The 23,104-nt window shown below is 37.3% G+C and overlaps 3 protein-coding genes across 8 annotated transcripts in view; 2 read left to right on the forward strand and 1 right to left on the reverse strand.

Moving 5' to 3' along the window:
• The window catches only part of LOC125276113 (E3 ubiquitin-protein ligase TRIM39-like), a 302,026-nt gene that overhangs the window by 272,764 nt on the left and 6,158 nt on the right, over positions 1–23,104 (forward strand). Inside the window, exon 1 of one of the 2 annotated variants that reach the window (XM_048203587.1) lies at positions 21,497–21,632. The exons of the other annotated variant lie outside the window; for it this stretch is intronic. The gene's annotated coding sequence lies outside the window, so the exon portion shown is untranslated. Of the gene's footprint in view, positions 1–21,496; positions 21,633–23,104 lie in introns of those variants that run through there. 2 annotated transcript variants of the gene reach the window in all.
• stpg1 (sperm-tail PG-rich repeat containing 1) lies at positions 326–5,770 on the reverse strand. 2 transcript variants are annotated; one of them, XM_048203662.1, is made up of 10 exons: positions 5,727–5,770; positions 5,186–5,279; positions 3,298–3,355; positions 3,093–3,199; positions 2,869–2,967; positions 2,483–2,662; positions 2,034–2,145; positions 1,175–1,343; positions 549–739; positions 326–434 (listed from the first exon to the last, which is right to left on the reverse strand). In XM_048203662.1, exons 3-10 carry the CDS (start codon positions 3,326–3,328, stop codon positions 361–363), a joined length of 963 nt encoding a protein of 320 aa, XP_048059619.1. In that variant the 5' UTR covers positions 3,329–3,355; positions 5,186–5,279; positions 5,727–5,770; the 3' UTR covers positions 326–360. The 2 variants fall into 2 exon arrangements, with proteins under 2 accessions (XP_048059619.1, XP_048059618.1); XM_048203661.1 differs by lacking the exon at positions 5,727–5,770 and having other exon boundaries at positions 5,186–5,622.
• Positions 6,395–23,104, forward strand: part of meaf6 (MYST/Esa1-associated factor 6) — a 46,967-nt gene continuing 30,257 nt past the window's right edge. The window contains exons 1-8 of one of the 4 annotated variants that reach the window (XM_048203709.1): positions 6,396–6,570; positions 7,215–7,330; positions 7,415–7,502; positions 7,609–7,654; positions 9,446–9,635; positions 10,603–10,632; positions 10,913–10,946; positions 11,222–11,643. In XM_048203709.1, the coding sequence (XP_048059666.1) occupies positions 6,481–6,570; positions 7,215–7,330; positions 7,415–7,502; positions 7,609–7,654; positions 9,446–9,635; positions 10,603–10,632; positions 10,913–10,946; positions 11,222–11,236 (609 nt within the window). In that variant the 5' untranslated portion in view covers positions 6,396–6,480 and the 3' untranslated portion in view covers positions 11,237–11,643. Of the gene's footprint in view, positions 6,571–7,214; positions 7,331–7,414; positions 7,503–7,608; positions 7,655–9,445; positions 9,636–10,602; positions 10,633–10,912; positions 10,947–11,221; positions 11,644–23,104 lie in introns of those variants that run through there. The other 3 variants (XM_048203710.1, XM_048203711.1, XM_048203712.1) reach the window with 3 other exon arrangements.

Here is a 23,104-nt window from a genome sequence, read left to right on the forward strand (position 1 = left end):
GGTCCAGGATCAGCTGCTGAGGGATCAAGGGTTTGGAGCTCAGCTGTGTCTGCTCTGACTTTCAGCTGTTCAGACGTGAGTCAGAGCGAGAAAGCAGCTCTACGCTTCTGAGAATGCTTTGATTTGTTCAGAACGCTGCAGACATGTCTGCTAGAAGTTCAAAAGCAACTAGATACGTTTTAGAAAAATCCTTAACCTGTGAAATCCTAAACCTGTTTATATATCTGTTCATAGCAAGAATTTGATATAAAAATTCATTATAAGAAATAATAATCTTACTGGGGCTGACATTTTATGAAATAAGAGCACACAAATACTTCAAATCTATAGGTAAATCTTTACTAAAACTTATTTAAAAGTTTAAGCTGGTATCCACATTTTTGCAGGATTATACAAAAATGATGTCTTTGAAAGGACCGTGGGTTCATAGAAACCTGAGAGGAGGAAATGTAGGATATTCAGTACATACATGATAAACCTAAGACAAGTACAGCTAAAATAAGTAAAAGCCTAATTTTTCAATGAAGTAGAGATGATGTAGGTGTTACCTGGACCAGGTATGTCCTGTCCTTTGGCCTCCTGTATCCACCTGCTTGTCCCAGACAGGAAGGCAGCGCTGGACACAAGCTGTTTGGCTGGACGATTGTCGTTCACTATGTCATAGTGTCCCGGGCCGGGGAAGGGTGGGTCTTTGGCGGGTATCAGAGGTGGCGCTGATAATCCCAAGTAGTGTCTCCTTCTGCACAGAGATATAACTTTGATCATCTTATGTGACAAACATAAAGCAGCTATATTATTATATTATACTAACCATAGTATAAGCGGAATAAGTGACTCTGGTCCATTGAGTTATTAGAAAATTACCACCTTGGGTGTGCATTATTTTCGAATAATTCAACGGCCTGTCATCAATTATTCCTTACTGAAGAATGAGACATCTGAGGTATCATGATTATCCGTTATACTGCTTTTGAAAACTAGTTAATGATAAAAGCAGCTGTTTTATGTAAAATATATTCAAAAGTAGCTGTTTATTCTGATGAAATTTAAATGACTAAAAAGGCATTCTATAATAGTAGATGTTCCACCTAGTGCATTATTGCTCTTAACAGCATGAAATAAAATGTATTTTATTGGTTTAAGTTTAATGCAGTCTAGTTCTGGCAACACTTACGGCAGAACGGTTCTCTTCACGGGTTCTGGCGGCTGATATGGGTCGTAGGTCCCGGGACCGGGGATGTTGTTTCTCACCGGTGGCTGGATCCGGGCAGTGGTGGATTTAAAACAGGAGACAGGAACTTGAGGAGTCTTCTGGATCATAACATCACTCACTTTATAGTGGCCTTCAGAACAAGGATAAAGATGGACAGATTCATAATCTGTAATGTCTTTCATTTGTTTGTCAGGAGATAGTTTTAAACATGAACATATGAATGAAAAGATTGAATGGCATTACAATATTTGATTGTGATTAATGTGATTAGAGCATATCTAATTGCATTAGACATTTCTCTTCATTTACAATAAATACTATATCTCATTTGGTAACACTTTAGTATGGGGAACACATATTCACTGTTAAATATGACTTTTCCCTCAATAAACTACTAATTTACTGCTTATTAATAGTTTGTAAGGTAGTTGTTAAGTTTAGGTATTGGGTAGGATTTAGGGATGTAGAATATGGTCATGCAGAATAAGGCATTAATATGTGCTTTATAAGTAGTAATAAACAGCCAATATGCAGGCTAATAAGAAACTGTTCTCCATACTGAAGTGTTACCCCTCATTTCACTACTTAATTTAAAATACAACCCATAATTCAATCTGTACTGTGGCTGTAATTACATGCACATGCAAAAAAACATTCACACTCTTGAAAAGCCGACAACACTCATCAATATTCATATGTTTTCAAATATAATGCTGTTTTTACCTTTGAGTTAATTACTGAAGTGTTGATCATTTTAACAGTTTGGATTGCACATTTCATTATTCTCATCTAAATCTGGCCAAATATGTGAGTTACTCACAGGGAGACGGTCCTTTAAAGTTGTCCGAGACACTGGCACTACGTCTGGTTCTGGAGCGAAATGCACAGCGAGCTGAAACAGTTGAATTTCTGTCCACGACACTATAAGACACCTGACAGCAAATTAATAAGTAAATAAATAATACATTACCATTCAAAAGTTTGGAGGCAGTAAGATATTTTAAAGAATTTAATACTTTTATATAGCAAGGATGCATTAAATTGATCAAAAGTCACTGCAAAGAAGTTATTTCAAATAAATGCTTTTATTCATTATAGAATCCTTAAAAAATATCATGTTTTCCACAAAAAAATTAATCAGCACAACTGTTTTTAACATTGACAATAATAAGAAATTCTTGAGCAGACAATCAGCATATTAGAATGATTTCTGAAGGATCATGTGACACTGAAAGCTGAAAGCTTTAATCAATGATACTACATACATACATCATACTGATTTGGAGCAGGATGTTCACTTTTTTGCGTTTCCCTCTTTACTGCAAGAGGCAGACGGAACGTTCTGGATTCTCCTCTGTTAAAATCATGCTTGTGAAGCAGAGACGTCTGGAGATTATAAGCATCAGGTCCTGGGCTTAACCTCGGAAAGCTATGGGGCACACGACCAGCCTTGAGATGCAAAAACAGTCAGTAGTATTATTCATAATATCATATTTCAAAGAGCTGCAAGGAATGAACCAATTATTCAAATTAAACTGCCTGATGTCTAAAGAATAAGAGTATATGTTGAATGTCTTAGACTTATATTAAGACATTAATTATAAAAAAAGGAAACCGATTAATGTAGAATAAGTGTGTGATGATAACGCTCTCACTTTTGACGCAAAGCTGCCTGTTCCTCTCTTAGAGAATGAAGGACTCGATCCTTCAACAGATGCATGTGAGATATATGAACCAGGCCCTGGGTTCTCATTCTGATAGATAGATAGATAGATAGATAGATAGATAGATAGATAGATAGATAGATAATTGCTTTTAATGGAATGCCATATGCCATAACAAATGAATGTGGGAGAGATGGATTATTTATGAAACTCACCAGGTGATCCTGAAGCCTCTTTGTCTGAGAGGAAAAGCCTTTCTTCTCTTCATTTCTGATGATGACTGTCTGGTACTTGGTAGGAATGGATGAAGCACATCCCTGAGCTACAGAAGCAGACACGTGACTCGGAATAATAATAAATACAGTAGGCCTACAACCTCTTTAGCAAATTTAAGGAGGTAACTAGAGGTAATTCACTCACACACATACAGTCCTTTGTGTAGTTTACCCATGCTTTCCTTTCCCTGTCAGGCAGTTTTCTGTGTGTAGAGGGAGAAAGAAAAAGATAAACAGAAAATATAGCTGCGAGCAGCGATGGCGGGCCCAAGCCCGGTGGCACCGCCACCCCGGTGGCTTCAGGGCAACTGTGCACAGCGGGCAATAGGCACTTAAAACGGTTAAACATCAAAGGACTATGTCAAATTCACTCCACATTTACTGCACTACAAGGTGCCACTATAGAGCCCCTCCTCCCTGCCCATTTTCAAAGGATTACATGTGCCAAGTTTTAACATTATTCTGATGAATTTTGAAGCAAATCAGGTAAAAATAAGAGGGTGATCTCAATGTATGCTGAAAGTGACACATTTCTGCTTCCAGTTGGTGGCGCTATGACTTTGAATCACAATAGTCACATCCATGTGATCAGCCTTGTACAACGAAGACTAAGCCGAAGTTCATCAAAATCAATTAATGTATGCAGAAGTTATAACACTTTGTTTCCCTTTTCTTGCCATAAATTCGTTGCCTCGCCACGGCCAAACCGTTTGAGATATCCAAAATCCGTTTGCAATTAAACAACTTCAATGTGTTAGCAACAAGTTAAAAAAAGCTTGGTGTAAATTGGATAAACCCTGTAGGAGTAGTAGTATAAAATTCATAGCCTGTTTTTCAAAAAATTAACATTCAAACCAAAATAGCTGACTTCCTGTTGGTCGGAGCTAATGAATGTAAATTAGAAAATTGTCCGGCTTGATGAGAACAATATGTGTACCAAGTTTGGTGACTGTAGGAAAAACAAACCCCCCCACTTTTGTCAAAAGGTGGCGCTACTGAGCCCCTCCACCACGCCCATTTCTGATGGCTTTGTCCATGTCTACTGGTTGACAATATTGATGTGTGTGTCGAGTTTCATGCAATTTGAAGCATGTTAAGAGCCTCAAAAACACTCAAGAATATTATTACAGTTTGACCTGTTGCCATGGCAACAATATTTCAAATATCAAAAATCCTGTCATAGGTCTACATCTGCTGTGTATTGACATTACACTGATGAAGTTTGAAGCAAATCAGGTAAAAATAAGAGGGTGATCTCAAAACATTTCAAAAAGTGATACACTTCCTGCTGCCAGTTGGTGGCGCTATAACTTTGACTCACAATAGTCACATACATGTGATCAGACTCCTATAACGAACACACTTGTGAAGTTTCATAAAGATCAATATATGTATGCAGACGTTATAACACATTTCCTGTTTCCTTTTTCTCGCCATAAATTCGTTGCCTCGCCACGGACAAACCGTTCGAGATATCAAAAATCCCCTGGCAATTTTTAATCATCAGTGTCTTGACTTCATGCTGACCGAGTTTGGTGGCGATCGGATTAATCGTCTAGGAGGAGTATATCAAATTCCAGAGCATGCGTTTTTCAAACAACCCTTAATAGCTGACTTCCTGTTGGCGTGACGTTTAACTTAGAGCACGAAAGTTGTTTGGCCCGATGAGGTCTATATGTGTACCGAGTTTCAGACTAATACGTGCAAGCGTGTTTAATATATGGACCAAATTTTCAGACCTTTTTCAAGGGGGCGCTGTTGAGCCCCCCTGCCACGCCCGGGTACCAGCTTCTGCCCGGCCCTGTTGGCCGCGGATTCCAATGTGTGTGCCAATTTTCAAGAGTTTTTGAGCATGTTAAGGCCCCCAAAAAGCCCCGGAAGACGGAAAAAAAAAAAAAAAAAAAAAAAAAAATAAATAAATAAATAATAATAATCCTTAGAAAAACAAGAGGGCCCTGCGCGAATTTTCGCTTGGGCCCTAAAAATGGCTTTATCTACTAATCTCTAGTCAGTTTAAACATCGAGAGAAGTACCTGTCCTGTTGTTTTCATGCTGTTGCAGGTGAACTAACTCAAGAGTTTGGGTCGGATTTATTCTTTGTTGTCATGGCAACATGTAAACGTCACGCTGTGGGTTCAGAAAAAAAGTTTGACTGGCAAACCACGCAAAAAACAAACAACATAAATATACAAAACTACCTAAAACAATTATAAATTAATTAAAATAATTATAAATTAAAAAATCTATAATTTTATGACCCCGTTAGCTTAAATATTTTATTTAATATGATAGTTGTTCTTCCCTTCGTTCCATTGTCCTCCAGGACGTTTGTATATCAGTTAACTCAAGGCAAGTGCTTTTATAACAAACACTCTGTCGCCGCTTGGTGGCTACTGGCTCTATGTGTGTGTGTAAAATGACGGAAAAGTCAAAAAAGCGGGAGAAAGCGCGAGATCTTGTTGTGCGGGACACACGCGAGCTCGAGCTCGAGCTCCATGTTATTGTTGGCTGAAATTTCATATTGGCTAGAAAGAAAAAGAACGCAAGAGCAAATCCCACGAAGGCGTGGCTTACCCGTTTGTGTCCGTGTTTCATTGGTCAAAGAGGATACGTCACATGGAAACGCCTCAAACGTAATCTCAATAAGTATGAAATCTGATAAATGTTACATTTTTTGGATATAATAATTGTCACTATTATTAGGGATTTAAAGGGTTAGTTTTATCCAAAAATGAAAATAATGTCATTAATTACTCACCCTCATGCCGTTCCACACCTGTAAGACCTTCGTTCATCTTCGGAACACAAATTAAGATATTTTTGTTGAAATCCGATGGCTCAGTGAGGCCTGCATAGGGAGCAATGACATTTCCTCTCTCAAGATCCATAAATGTACTAAAACCATATTTAAATCAGTTCATGTGAGTACAGTGGTTCAATATTAATATTATAAAGCGACGAGAATATTTTTGGTGCGCCAAAAAAAAACACAATAACGACTTATTTAGTGATGGCTGATTTCAAAACACTGCTTCAGTGTTTTGTATACACCCACTGTCATAAATCTGACACTCAGATTTATTATTATTTTTTATTATTTTATTTCCGAGCATAAAACGGATCGTTCCTAAACCACAAGACCTAAAAAAAAAAGTTCAATTTAGAGGGATGACAATAGTAAATAAGTTTAAACACATACCTTAAAAAAATAAATAAATAAATAAAAAACCTAGAGCGCGTCCCCTGTCGGACTGGAGGACATGTGCAGTACTGCAGTCAGCAGGATCCGCATCAGCTACTCTCGGTCATTGAGCAGTTCAGTTCCATCATGGCGATGCACGCCAAAGCGACTCCACCGCAGATCCCAGATACCCGCCGCGAGCTCTCCGAGCTGGTCAAGAGAAAACAAGAGCTTGCGGTAATTATACACGTTTCTAAACATCCAAAAGTCCAAGAAACCATCTTGATCCGGCACCAAATAATGCGTATATAGACTGGAATACCCGTATCTACGTTAGCATGCTAATGCGAGACTGAAATAAATTTGTACAGATACATTATTTAAAATGAATGCATGTGTGTTTGTATTTAATAATCAGATAGTCTTAGATTATACTATTTGTACTACATATATCAGAGTGACTTTTCCAATTACTGCTGTATATCTTGCATATCATTGTTAACATGCTAACTGTTAGCCGCTTTTGTTGTGGCGCCTACTGATGCACAACATACACGGCATTCAAGCATGCCACTTGTGCACAGATTGAAGTTTGTGCAGTTTGAGAAAATAACAAGTGAAGAAAGTAGAACTGCACAGTGAAATTAATATTATTAGGATGTCATCATATGTAGGTCATGTGTGATTGACAGCTGCAGCTAAAATTATTTTTTAACGTCAATTTTAAATCTTGTTTTTAGCATTAAGCTAAAATAAACACTATGAACAGTGTGTTATATATCTATCTATATCTATATATGTGTATATATATATATATATATATATATATATATTATATAATGTATATAAATTTTACACATTTTGCACACATTGTTTATCAGGAGACTCTGGTGAATCTAGAAAGACAGATCTATGCATTTGAAGGCAGTTACCTGGAGGACACTCAGATGTACGGAAACATCATTCGAGGATGGGACCGATATCTGACCAATCAAAAGTGAGTGTGAAGAGACTTCATGTGGTTTAACGATGTATAAATCTGAAAGGTGTTCAGGTCAGCATCAACTTTCTTCTGCTTTAGGAATTCCAACAGCAAGACTGATCGGAGGAACAGGAAGTTCAAGGAAGCAGAACGTCTTTTCAGCAAGTCCTCTGTCACATCAGTGGCGGTGGGTATTTCAGAAATATATATTAGGAAATAATAACAAAGAAATTAAACAATAATTAAGAAAATTATCTAAATCATTTTTGTGTGTGTGTGGATTGTCTGGACAGGCTGTTTGTGCTCTTGGAGGGATTCCTGATCATATGAATGAAAAACGTAAGTAGCTCCTTGTGTCTGCAAGAACTTTTAATCAATCATGTATCTTCATTTATTGTAAAAAAATAAGCTGTGTTTTAAAACTTTAAAACTTCCCCTCCATCATAGGCTCACCTGAACATTCAAAATTTAAAAGAGATTTATACCTAGGCAGCATTTTTGGGTATTGGCAGTGAACATAAGTATCGTCAAAGGAATATTCAGACATGCATGTGAAGTCCACAAATGCTGTCTAGGTTGGCAGCTCACAAAGTTAAAAGGTGTGTTCAACTTAAAGCAGTGCTGCACAGACCGATCGGTGTATGACATCAAAGAGTGTTTAGAGAGCATGCTTTTGAATCTCACTCTCGCGGTATTTTGATGTAATTCACCGATTGGTCTGCTCGGCACCGCTTCAAGTCAGACACACCTAAATGTACACTATATAGCTTTCAACCTTCTAGCAGTTAAAAGACAAATCTGCATGCATTTTGCAGAGGAACATTGTTTTGGTTGTGCTTCGGCTATGCATGACTGTGCGATGAATACGGTTATCCTTCTGCTCACAAAACATTTACTACTAGTCTTAAAAGATATAACCAGTTTTGATGGAAAGATCTGAAGCTGACCAGCTGAAGACATTACTGTAGCTTTACCCATTAAGACACAGTACTTCCTTGATAATGAATTCCAGCACAGCGCTTCAACAACCATATTGAAATGACCCTTCACAATAGATAATGCTTTACAATGAACTCTGTTAGAGCTACATATTGCAATTTATCTGTTCAATAAAATACCTTACTCACCTGTTGAGTAATAAAAACATCATCTTCACATCGCTTTTACAACATTTCAAATCCCTCAGTTCTTGTCATCTTCGAAAAATCCAAGCTAATGTTGATTCTTGTTTTATTACGAGCTCTGTTGAGTTTTCTTTTTTGTCAGCAGATATTCCGAGGTTTGAGATTTAGCTGCTCCATATCAACCATTGTCTTTTTAACTAACCTATGCCACTCCCAGACTAGACACGTGTCAAAGCAGCCGGAGCAACTTTTCTCTATTTACAGATATGACAAAACACACATGGCGAGTGATGTATGCACTCAGTTTCCCATGAAAAAAAATCCCTTCAGGTCTAAAATGTAAACGCTTATAATAGGCTTACCATAGTGAATCAGGGTAAGACAAAAACATGTTTTGGAAGAAGGATTAAAAAAAAAGTTATATAGTGTATTAGGTGTGTGACAAGATTCTTGCGATATTGCCATGACAGAGTATGAGCGTGAAATTAGGATAGAATATGCTACATTTACATTACACCTCCCCTGTCGTTTTGCTTTTTATAGAGATTAATACCATTTAATTCAGTTGGATAACCATCCAACATGAGCTGCAGTGTTGTACATAGTGCAGGAGCAGTCAGAGGTCTCTGATCATGTGACAAAAGTGACGAGGTCACTGACAAGACCATGGCGGAGGATTCATTGCACAGCAGAGACTAAGCTTCTGATAAATGTCTTATCTTGTAGAATGTGCACTCAGCACTGCCGCTTCCTTTTCACAGAGTATGAGTGATCGCAAAATCGAAAGTAAAATACGAGCACACATTTAAACGCAATTTTAATACCACACGTTTTGAAAGCAGCTCCTTAATGCATGCAAATATCTCCCAATATGAAAGCTGTCTTAGGGTGGGATGTGTAGTTGTAACCATCTTGATTTGTAAGTTACTTTGATTCAGTGTATTTAGTGGCCTGATATGTTAATCACTTTATGTTTGTAAACTTTCTTTTTCCTCTGCTCTTATAGGTGAGCCAGGCAGTGGAACAGAGAGCGACACGTCCCCGGACCTCCAGAACCAGGAAAACGAACCCAGCCAGGAAGACACAGAGGAGGCAGACGGAGCCCTACAGGACCTGAAACCCCAGAAAGCTGCTTCCTCTTCCTCTGGAAGCCACCACAACAGCCACAAGAAACGCAAGAACAAGAACAGACACAGGTACCTGATCTCCAGCATGCCCTTGGGGTCCAGGATATAAGATAGTTATTTATTTATGACCTCATTCCAGCTGATCCAGTGCTATTTCAGAACAGGCTGTGAAATGTTTAATGTAATCTCCTGTGGACACATCTGATTGGATGTGGGAGGGGTTATAAATTAACATATTCATAGATGATTATGATAACCATGCCTCTTTTTCCAAATGGGAGGGGTTTACTTCAGATTCATAATGCTGTAGCTCCTGCTCAGTTGAGTTTGCTCTGTATCTTTGTTCTTTCATCTCTTGTGGATTTGATTTAAAGTCTCTTACTCTGTCCTAATGTTTATCTAATGTTGTTTTGGTCCAGTTCAGACCTATAAGAGGCCCGTTTGATTAGAGAATAAAACACTCAAATGAAACTGCCAGATGTCTGTGTTTGTATTAGATAGAGAGAAGGAAGATTTTGAGAAGGTAGTTTTCAACATCTCACAGTGAAGAGTGTATATATACAGCTCATTTTCTTACTGTATTTATTGATGATTTATGGAAAATTACTATGGATTGGAAGTTTTGATATTAACAGTGTCTAAAATTAGCCTCATGTGACTTTCATAAGTAAATCTTGTCAGTTGGCCTGTAGCTTTTTTTAAGGAAATGCACAACATTTTTTCTTTATTGTTGTACAAAATAAACTCCATTTGCCAATATAATCCTGTCATTAAGCCACAAAAAATGATATTGAATCATGATTTTGTCATGTGTGGTTTGCTTTGGAGCAGATGAAGTTTGCATCCAGGATCGTTTCCCATTAAATAAGATGAGCACTAGTTAGGGTCTGATATTGGCCCTATAGAGGATGTTTTAGTGTCTATATATAAACCCAAGTGCGACACCCTATCTAGTCCACTGTGGGATTGAATGTGCTGGTCGGTCTAGTGCACTAACCTCTGATGCTCTCTTCCTTCCTAACGCTGCCCCCTTCAGCCCCTCTGGCATGTTTGATTATGACTTTGAGTAAGTCTCAATTTTACTTCCTGTTTCTCACTCCCGTGTCTTCTGTCCGTTAGCTGAGTAGGGCCGTCCACGTCGTGTGGATGAATGCTGTGCTGCTTGCTTCTACCTCATCATTGGCAGATGTTGCTGCAGTTTTGATTTGGTTTTGTATTTATTTTTCAGCTGCATGCTTGTGGAGTTCATAGACATGTTGGGTTTTTTAGTTAGTTGCATGCAGAGTTTTAAACGGGTTCATTAGTTTATCTGACCATGATGGGGTTCATTTGTTTTCTCCTTACAGATTTGACATGAAGATGAACAAGAAACCCAGAGCGGTAAGTTCAGATGTATTTTTCTTGTACACGTTTTTTTTTTATTTATTTTTTTGCTGTTAAATATATTGTTGAAGTTTGAATGTGTCAGATGATGTCACTACAGACCAATCAGTGATGACAGTATTTGCATATTCTGATGTTATCCTGTTTAAACCTTTTGTTAATAAAATAATTTAATGTAAATTTGAATTGTCAAAGCTCTCACTCATATTAGCTCATCTCTTTATCCACAGTGTTTTTCTCTGTGTAATAGTTTGATTTGTGTGATTCTGCAGGATTACTCGGCCTAACAGATCTCCTCAGTTTCACTCACAGACATTCACACAAACCTCTTCAGTCAGTCCTGATTCTCTCCAGTCCAGAACGTCTGGATCTTCCCCAGTATTTCTCCACTCTTGTGTTTGCTTCTTTCCTGACCGTAGTGAAGCTCTCAAGTGATTTTTAGTCTCTGATGGATTCAGATCCGGTTATTGCATGATATGTATTTCAAACATGTTCCAGAACTGCTCATAATGCTGGAATCTTTTTATTTATGATGTTACATTGATGATGTATCAGTGGATCCAAACCTTTCCCTCCTGCTTTTGGATATCCATCACTTTTGTTTTGTTAAACTTGTGTAGCTAATGTAAAAAGTTGGTCATGTCATTTTTTTTTTTTTTACCATCTTGTTTTGAATAAAACTGAAATAAGAAAATGATTTGTTCTTTGGTGGCCAGATTAAAAAATTAAATGATTGAATTAAAAATCATTTGGGCAGTAAGCATCTTGATGTTATTAAATCTATTAATACTAGTTGTTCAAACAAACATTGAGATAATCTTCATATCGAGAAACTCGTTTTACTGCTGCCATCTTTTGTGTTTGAGATGTTATAAACCTTTTAACTTGGATCTTGTGTTTCATAGTGTTTCTCAGAGCATGAGTGTGCCCTTCTTTTACAAGAGCAACAGACTGCCCCATAAAATGTCATATTGACTAACAATCCTTATGACACTATGAAACATCTGTAAGTTGAGCAGCATTTGTCCTGGAAACTTCACAGAAATCACCAAACAATCAAGCTTTTGTAAGTCTGCTATTTTTTTCTTCTTTGTGACCTGATAGAAACATCAGGTCCAAATTACAGACACACATGAACTAGACACACTGAATACAGAGACAAATGTAAATGTGTAAATACAGGAGGAGCTCTGACATCACTAGTTCAGAGAGAGTGAAAGTGAAACTAACTTGATCAACATCAATATGGACACCTGAAATGCTCAGCCTCTTTAAACAACAGAATATTTATTGAGCCGTTCAGAGAGTCTTGTGGACACATCTGATCCTCACAGGTAATGATAGAAATATAAGAGAGATTGAGCTGAACAGGTTTCTAATGGAAGTGATCTGGTTTAGTAGAGTTTATGTTGAACTGGAATAAGTTCATGAATCAGGCATGTCAAATACTCAACTACTTTAGCTGTTTACTGCACTCAAAAGGTATCAGAATAGGCTATTCAAATTATGTGATTTGTTTGGTTTCAAAGCAAAGTTTGGCGTTTTTGTAATTTTTTCACACGGCATAAAGGCTAAAGAAACAGGAAATAAAGATAACTGCAGAGAGACATGTCTGAAACCTCAAATAAACATTATGTGGTTGAAACATTGAATAGTTATGATGTGAAATATAACAAAAGCGCTGAACGCGTCCGTCTCTGGCTCAGCTCCAGCCAGAGCGTTTGAATTTAGCAGCGCACTGAACGTTCAATTCACACCCGTGTGATCCGTCAAAGGGTTAAAATCGATCGGATTTCGGGGTTGGAGGGTGAACAAATCAGTTCTGAGGGGGTTAATATCTTTCCCCCCAAACTTATCTTAAAACTTATCTTACTGTCTGGGATGTAGACCCTAAATGAACAATGCATAAAGGTTAAATTCAGACTAGTAGTGAAGGCGATTTATCTTCATTTCCCTTTACAGTCATGTCATCCTCCAGCGGTCCACTGAATGAGGAGCTTCAGTGCTCTCTATGTTTGGACATGTTCACTGATCCAGTCAGCACTCCATGACAATGTGGACACAACTTCTGCATGATCTGTCTGAATAAACACTGGAACAACAGCCAGACCTGCAAACTTGGGTAAAGTTGGTTTTATATTCGCACATTCGGCCATCCGTATTCAATAGCCTTGTTAATCACACTACATTGGACATTCAGTGGACATTCACAAGTAAATATGCCATTAAAACAATACTTGCCTATTTTGATCGACTGTGAAAAATGTTGTAAGTTGAAAATCGTTGGTTGTCAATATCATGTCGCTGCTTAAAATCCGTAAACATTAATTTATTGCACATTTATTGGAAAGTCTGAATTCATCAGAAGTCCGAATGTGCGAATATAAAACCAACTTAACCGAAGTGACCTGCAATTGTCCATACTGTAAAGAAACATTCAAGATCAGACCTGATCTCAAGATTAATACCACACTCAGATAAGTTGCAGATCACTATAAAAAGAAAAGTCCTGAGAAAAAAACTAAAGTTGTGAAAAAAAACCTTAAGTTCCGTGTGACGTCTGTGAGGAAAGAAAGCTGAAAGCCCTGAAGTCGTGTACTTCGGTAAAGTTGGTTTTATATTCGCACATTCGGCCATCCGTATTCAATAGCCTTGTTAATCACACTACATTGGACATTCAGTGGACATTCACAAGTAAATATGCCTTTAAAACAATACTTGCCTATTTTGATCGACTGTGAAAAATGTTGTAAGTTGAAAATCGTTGGTTGTCAATATCATGTCGCTGCTTAAAATCCGTAAACATTAATTTATTGCACATTTATTGGAAAGTCTGAATTTATCAGAAGTCCGAATGTGCGAATATAAAACCAACTTAACCGAAGTAAGTCGTGTCTGGTGTGTCAGAGCTCTTACTGTGAAACTCACCTGGAGCCTCATTTGAGAGTGGCAGGTTTAAAGAAACACAAACGGATCAATCCTGTGAGGAATCTGGAGGACTATATGTCAGAAACACGAGAGACCTCTGGAGCTGTTCTGTAGAGATGATCATGTGTCTGATGTGTGGTGTAACCGATCACAAGAACCACAACACTGGCTACATATGCACCCAAATAATCCATTTGTAATCAGATTGACGGCTCAATCCGATTCAAAAACGTTCACGTAAATACCTTCGATCCGATTGAGCTCGATCCGAATGAAATTTCAATCGGATTGGAAGGGGTGGTTTATTCCTTTTCTAATCAGATCCAACAGCAAAAAATTACCATGTAAACGCTTGAATCCGACTACTTTCTCAATAATACTCTCTAAAGTCTCTGAGGCACATACGCAGTGCAATGTTGACATGCATTACGCAGTGCGCAAGTTCACGTTCACGGTCACACTGCACTTTTCGTTCCATTGACTTCCATTCAAACGCATGCGAATGCGTCAGACCGGAAACGCAAGCTCCTGCGAAAAATTTCGCATTTCGCTGCGTTCCAAAGTTAGTTTGGTGAACTCTGATCTGTGAATTCACATCACGTGAAGAGGTGCCACCAGTAGAAGATCGATTAGTCACGGCACCTCTTGGCTGAATTAAAATAATTATATTTTTGCAGTAAAGTCAAGTAGGTTCTATATTTTTACATTTTGAATGTATTACTTTAAGTTATGTGTTGAATTTATGTTTATAAAAAAGACGTTGTAGTGACATCATATCACGACCGTTACAGCATCCGAATAAATTTTGCGCGTTCAAAGTCTATAGTGTGACTGCGGCTTTAGTTGTAAAGATGCCAACAGGCAGTGGCATAGCTGTATCCCTTCGTCATAATATTGGAAATCTTTCCGTTTTAAAACAAGGAGGGGAGCCAATGGATATCACAAGTGCTATGCCGGTGAAAAAGTCTCAACCTCGGTATTCAATACAGAAATTGAAAGTAAAAAGTGGAGATGTCCATTGCATTAAAGCAGAACTAAGCAACTTTTTTACCTTCATAAACAGTTTTCTAAGTCCTTACAATGGTTAATTGACTTGTGGTGTGTTTGAGGCGTGCACTAACACCCTCTGGCACGTCTACGCCAGAAAACAGCACTTGCAAGTTGAGCTGCGCCGACCCGACACAATCTCGCCTCATGTTCACGTTCACGTGAGAGTGACAAAATGCTTTACGGTAATTCAAAAACAATGTGTTTATTATTACTTTATAAGACAATTTCGAAAATTACCCACCTCCATCAAGATTTCTTGTACTGTATTTGCAAAACTACTGCGCTGGTGAGCGTTGTAGTCGTTGTAGTATTTACGACAGTGTGATTCACTGAAGGAACCTGTAGGGGGAGCTTCGCCAATCTTACTGAGTTCAGCTTTAACGGAGCATATATTCTCCCAGAGACGAATTTCAGCATAAAATGCTGATAATGGTAACTGTCTTCATTTATTCCATTATTTCTCTTGTGTCCGTACATATAGGCTTGTGAAACAAATGAGAATAATAATATTTTGTGTTAAACAGGTTGTTATTTTAAAGTCAGTGCTTTAAGTAAAGCTGCTCTTAATTTTCATTGATGACTGCGGTGTTAGGAAATATTATAGCCTACACTCTTAATAATTTTAATTAGCTATAGGCCTATAATTGTTTAATAGACCTACAAACCCGATTCCAAAAAAGTTGGGACACTGTACAAATTGTGAATAAAAAAGGAAGGCAATAATTTACAAATCTCATAAACTTATATTTTATTCACAATAGAATATAGATAACATATCAAATGTTGAAAGTGAGACATTTTGAAATGTCATGCCAAATATTGGCTCATTTTGGATTTCATGAGAGCTACACATTCCAAAAAAGTTGGGACAGGTAGCAATAAGAGGCCGGAAACGTTAAATGTACATATAAGGAACGGCTGGAGGACCAATTTGCAACTTATTAGGTCAATTGGCAACATGAGTATAAAAAGAGCCTCTCAGAGTGGCAGTGTCTCTCAGAAGTCAAGATGAGCAGAGGATCACCAATTCCCCCAATGCTGCGGCGAAAAATAGTGGAGCAATATCAGAAAGGAGTTTCTCAGAGAAAAATTGCAAAGAGTTTGAAGTGATCATCATCTACAGTGCATAATATCATCCAAAGATTCAGAGAATCTGGAACAATCTCTGTGTGTAAGGGTCAAGGCCGGAAAACCATACAGGATGCCTGTGATCTTAGACGGCACTGCATCACATTCAGGAATGCTACTGTAATGGAAATCACAACATGGGCTCAGGAATACTTCCAGAAAACATTGTCGGTGAACACAATCCACCGTGCCATTCGCCGTTGCCGGCTAAAACTCTATAGGTCAAAAAAGAAGCCAAATCTAAACATGATCCAGAAGCGCAGGCATTTTCTCTGGGCCAAGACTCAATTAAAATGGACTGTGGCAAAGTGGAAAACTGTTCTGTGGTCAGACGAATCAAAATTTGAAGTTCTTTTTGGAAAACTGGGACGCCATGTCATCCGGACTAAAGATTACAAGGACAATCCAAGTTGTTATCAGCGCTCAGTTCAGAAGCCTGCATCTCTGATGGTATGGGGTTGGATGAGTGTGGCATGGGCAGCTTACACATCTGGAAAGGCACCATCAATGCTGAAAGGTATATCCAAGTTCTAGAACAACATATGCTCCCATCCAGACGTCGTCTCTTTCAGGGAAGACCTTGCATTTTCCAACATGACAATGCCAGACCACATACTGTATCAATTACAACATCATGGCTGCGTAGAAGAAGGATCCGGGTACTGAAATGGCCAGCCTGCAGTCCAGATCTTTCACCCATAGAACAAAAGAAGACCTAAGACAGTTGAGCAACTAGAAGCCTGTATTAGACAAGAATGGAACAACATTCCTATTCCTAAACTTGAGCAACTTGTCTCCTCAGTCCCCAGACGTTTGCAGACTGTTATAAAAAGAAGAGGGGATGCCACACAGTGGTAAACATGGCCTTGTCTCAACTTTTTTGAGATGTGTTGATACCATGAAATTTAAAATCAGCTTATTTTTCCCTTAAAATGATACATTTTCTTTATTTAAACATTTGATATGTCATCTATGTTGTATTCTGAATAAAATATTGAAATTTGAAATTTCACAATTTGTACAGTGTCCCAACTTTTTTGGAATCGGGTTTGTAAAAAAATGTTTAAAACATTTTCAATGATAGCTAATAGCCTAATCTTTTATTATCCTCACAGCACGTAGTATAATATTAATTTAATAATAAAAGAAGCCGAACCTAATAGTAATAATAATAGACTAGAAGAATGTAACAGGCCTACATTAATTGGAAATACCAAATCCTCGTAATATTGCCAAGATTTGATGCTTTTGACAATATCTCTGGCGATCGTCGATACATGATCATCGTCTGTTCACTCAACCCGGGTTACCGCAAGTGTGATTGATGTGATGTCACACACGCAGAGCGCGTGCGCAAAAGTTTTGATCGCAATGTATATAAAATACATATAAACGGATATTTGAATCAGATTACAATGTTTAGAGTACATGTAAACAGATCTGCAATCAGATTCAATTCATTCGGATTGACGAAAATTGGTGCATGCTGTTCCTACAGAGGAGGAGAGTGAAGAGAAGAAGGTAGACGTTACTAACAAGTTGATTTTAAAGGGCTCTTATCATGAGGAATCACATTTGAGACTGACTGGAGTTTAGGAGTGGCCAGAGAATCCATTAACAGGAAGGGAAAGATTATGTCCCAGTAATGGATTCTGGACTGTGTGGCTGAGGAATGGGAATAAATATAAAGCTCTCTCTGGTCCCTCTGTCTCTGAGAGTGGAGCCGCAGCGGGTCGGTGTGTTTGTGGATTATGAGGAGGGTCTGGTCTCCTTTTATGATGTGGAGTCCAGCTCTCATATCTACTCTTTCACTGGTCAGTCTTTCACTGGGAAACTCTATCCTTATTTTAGCCCAGAATTTGATAATAAAGGTAAAAACTCAACTCCACTGATCATCACACCTGTCAAATACAATAAATGAATTTACATCCCTAATCTGAAATACATGATGAAGATAATGATTTTTATAATTACAATCCTTAAACCATTATCTATGTGCTGCTGTTCAAAGGATGAAGGATGCATTTTTTTCAATTGTTTTTAAAATCAATCTGTAATTAATAATTGGTCATTTTAACAAAAAATGTAATTCTTGTTTTAGTAAGTTCAACAAATGATGTTTTTCAACATTTCATAACTGCTCATGCCATTTCAACCCCCCCCCCCCCCCCCAATTGTATCGAGACTGTTTTTATCATCTCAATACAAAACGTTCTGCAATATTACTGTGGAACATCAGATGGTAACCTTGATATGTATCATAGAACTGTATGATTATTGATTACCATATATACCATGGTATGTGACACTTGTCATGTCCTGTTTGTGTTTAGTTTAATTTTCATATACTTTAGCTTGTTTATGTTCATTTACCTGTGTTTACCTGAAGATCTGTTTACCTGTGTTCTATTTTACTTCTACTGCTGCTTGTTATAGACATTGATTTAATGGGCACACCTGTCTATATTTAGTTCATTATTATTGTGTATTTACGTTCCTCTTTGTTCTCTGTTTACTTGACGGTCCTCGTCAATGTTTGAGTGAAGTTTGGTTAACTTAATTTTTTGCCTTTTTCTGTATTCTGAGTTTTTTTGGTTTGTAAATAAAGACTGTTTGAATGTATAATCTTTGTTGTGCCAACCAGCACATCACCAACCCATGATGACTTCAAGGTACCAAAAAAACAACAACTCTGTGATATTATAATAATGGTAGTTTCAAAAACAAACACAAAACAACAAAACAAAAACATGATACTACCATGGTACCATGTCAAATTTTTACACCATGGAATGGAATTTGACTCAAATGTATTTTTGGATACATTTCTGTTAATAATAATATTTATTTTCTTGAAACTTTATGGTTTACTTAAAGGTGCCCAAGAATGCTTTTTCACAAGATGTAATATAAGTCGAAGGTGTCCCCTGAATGTGTCTGTGAAGTTTCAGCTCAAAATACCCCATAGATTTTTTTTAAATTAATTTTTTTAACTGCCTATTTTGGGGCATCATTAACTATGCACTTTTTTCAGCGCGCGGCCCCTTTAATTCGCGTGCTCCCTGCCACACGAGCTCTCGATTATATTACAGCACATTTACAAAGTTCACACAGCTAATATAACCCTCAAATGGATCTTTACAAGATGTTCGTCATGCATGCTGTATGCATGCTTCGAATTATGTGAGTAAAGTATTTATTTTTGATGTTTATATTTGATTCTCTATGAGTTTGAGGCTGTGCTCTGTGGCTAACGGCTAATGTTACACTGTTGGAGAGATTTATAAAGAATGAAGTTGTGTTTATGAATTATACAGACTGCAAGTGTTTAAAAATGAAAATAGCGACGGCTCTTGTCTCTGTGAATTCAGTAAGAAACGATGGTAACTTTAACCTCATTTTACAGTACATTAGCAACATGCTAACGAAACATTTAGATAGACAATTTACAAATATCACTAAAAATATTATGCTATCATGGATCATGTCAGTTATTATTGCTCCATCTGCCATTTTCGCTGTTGTTCTTGCTTACCTAGTCTGTTGATTCAGCTGTGCAGATCCAAACGTTACTGGCTGCCCTTGTCTAATGCCTTTCATAATGTTGGGAACATGGGCTGGCATATGCAAATATTGGGGCGTACACCCCGACTGTTACGTAACAGTCAGTGTTATGTTGAGATCCGCGTGTTTTCCGGAAGTCTTTTAAACAAATGAGATTTACATAAGAAAGAGAAAGCAATGGAGTTTGAAACTCAATGTATGTCTTTTCCATGTACTGAACTCTTGTTATTTAACTATGCCGAGGTAAATTCAAATTTTGAATCTAGGGCACCTTTAAATACTTTTTTTGCTCTGAGACAGGAGTTTTCATAAAACACAAGGCAAAAAGTACCCAGAAGACCTACTTCTACTAAGATTCTGAAGTTCACATCCAATGGACATTTTACTGTCCATAGGCCATGGGAGGAGAGTCATGAATGACAGGGATACCACACAAGTAACTCTGTACAGTAGCTCACATAACAATGCCATGGCAGTGGATGTAGTACATTCAGATTCATGCATTCATACACACATTCATGCTTGACAATACTTTATTCATAGTACACACATGCATATTTTTATTAACAGTCATAAAGTTCTCAAATGTAGAACCTAGTAGATGAGGACAGAAAGGCTAGGAAACGACAGCTGAAGGCCCAAACAAACTCTGCCCAAAAGTTATGCTTAGAACATTGCAAATCTTATGTGAAATGTTTGGCCTTTGTCTAAAAAGATCAGTTTCACATGGTCTGGAGAGATATTTGGGGAGTGAAGGTTCAGACTGGAATATACTTTACAGCAGATCTAAATTAGTAATGCATATATTCAAGGAAAATAGACAAATAAACATTTGATATATTAAAACATTTGTGTATCAACAATTATTTTAATTATTTCATTAATAGAACACTTTTTTTATTTTTTGAAGAAAACTGATAATAGAGAGACTTTAATGTGAAACACTAAAACAATACAAACTAAGAACCAAAAAAACACAATATACCCCAAAACAACTGACAATAACACGTCAGTCAATACAAACCAATTGTGGGACATTTGGGAAAAACCTGAAGAAAAACAAACAAACATGAAGAATTGGCAATTAAAAATGGAAAAATATGGGAACCCATTTCCAAACACTATTTAATAAAGTAGAAACAGACATTGTAAGCAAAATCAAATATCCAAACAAACAATTGGAAATACTAGCAATTAAATACTGGCAATTAAAGATAACCAAATGATGACTTCGCCATTAATGTAAAGGAACTCAAGACAAAATTAAAACCCTTAAACCTAAAAGAGCATCTAGACCTGTCAGCTGTTCTGAAATTATTCAGTGTGGTTCTGAGTGTTGGTCACTTCCTTGACATCTGAAATCAAGAACTGATTATACCAATTTTTAAAAATAGAGATGAATCTGACCCTAATAATTACAGAGGCATTTGAGTGAGAAGCAACCTGGGAAAGATATTCTGTAATAAACTCCAGACTTCATCATGACACACAATGTCTTGAGTAGAAGTCAAATGTCTATTTTTTACCAAACTACCGCACATCTGATCAGACTGTACATGTTATACGTGCTAATTACAGCACAACTGAAACAAAATGATGTCACTTATTGGGAACAAACACGAGGTAACTTTTACAAATCACCTCATGTTTTAAAGGAAGAGCAGCATTCTGTCATCATTTACTCTTTATGTCTTTCTGAACCTGAGTGACTTTCTTCTGTGGAACAAAAAGACATTTAGAAATTCATACAATTTCAATTTCTTCTTGTATAGGCAATATATATACAAACACTGAGATTAATCTGAAAACATCAGTCATGATACACCCGAATACAGTGACAAATTAATGTGTAAATACAGGAGGAGCTCTGACATCACTGTAATTCAGAGAGATTCAAAGAAAGTGAACCTTGATCAACAACAATATGGACGCCTGAAACGGTCAACCTCTTTAAACCACAGAATATTTGTTGAGCCGTTCAAAGAGTCTTGTGGACACATCTGATCCTCACAGGTAAGAGATAGAAATATAAGAGAGATTGAGCTGAACAGGTTTCTAATGGAAGTGATCTGGTTTAGTAGGTTTATGTTGAACTGGACATTAGTTGAGCAAAATCAGGTTTAAGCATGTCAAATATTCAACTACTTTAGTTGGAAATGGTATTAAAATTATGTAATTTGACTGGTTGTAAAGCAAAGTTTGGTGTTTCTGTCATTTTGTCACACGACATTAAGACTAAAGAAACAGGAATTAAATGAAAGACTGAAGATTGAAGAGAGACTGAACACAAGCCTGCTAAACTGCAGCTGAAAATCACATTTACATTAAACAAGATGAAAATTACTACATTTAATATATTTTCTGGAGAGATTTATAAAAACACACAAACACACACACACACACACATTTAGAAAACATTTTGCTTTTACTTTGTACTTTCGTTAATCTAAACAGCAGGTCAAAGTTCAGATTGTTCAGTGAGATTATGAGTCTCTCACTGTGTTTCAAAGAATGATTGTAAATATTGATTAACTGCCATGATCCAATTTGATTTTAAGTTTGAGAGAAAATAAATTATTTAAATAACTTGAATGTCACTCTCTTTCAGAGATTAATCACAGTGAAGAGTTGTTCACAAGAGTGAATGAACCATGTGCTCTTTGAAAATAACTAATGTGATATAGTAATATGAAGAATAAGTAACCAAACTGACAATTAAAGGGATAGTTCACCCAAAAATGAAAATTTGATGTTTATCTGCTTACCCCCAGAGCATCCAAGATGTAGGTGACTTTGTTTCTTCAGCAGAACACAAATTATGATTTTTAACTCCAACCGCTGCCGTATAATGCAAGTCAGCGGGAACTTGGACTATAAGAGTAAATAAAACACGACAGACAATCCAAATTAAACCCTGCGGCTCATGACGACACATTGATGTCTTAAGACACGAAACGATTGGTTTGTGTGAGAAACCGAACAGTATTTATATCATTTTTTACCTCTAATACACCACTATGTCCAGCTGCATTCATCACTGCCGTTGTCAGAGCGCGATCAGACCTCACGAATCGAGTGATGAACACAGTTGGACATAGTGGTGTATTAGAGGTAAAAAATGATATAAATACTGTTCGGTTTCTCGCACAAACCGATCGTTTCGTGTCTTAAGACATCAATGTGTCGTCACGAGCCGCAGGGTTTCATTTGGATTTGTCTGTCGTGTTTTATTTACTCTTATAGTCAAAGTTCCTGCTGATTTGCATTATACCACTGACAGACGGCAGCTGGAGTTAAAAATCATCATTTGTGTTCTACTGAAGAAACAAAGTCACCTACATCTTGGATGCTCTGGGGGTAAGCAGATGAACATCAAATTTTCATTTTTGGGTGAACTATCCCTTTAAGGTAAGATTTCATTTAAACATCAGTGAACAAATACACTAGGAACAAATGGACTTAGATGTTTCTGTCAAGGCGGGTTG

The sequence above is a fragment of the Megalobrama amblycephala genome, linkage group LG9 (assembly GCF_018812025.1).
Source record: "Megalobrama amblycephala isolate DHTTF-2021 linkage group LG9, ASM1881202v1, whole genome shotgun sequence".
NCBI lineage: Eukaryota > Metazoa > Chordata > Actinopteri > Cypriniformes > Xenocyprididae > Megalobrama > Megalobrama amblycephala.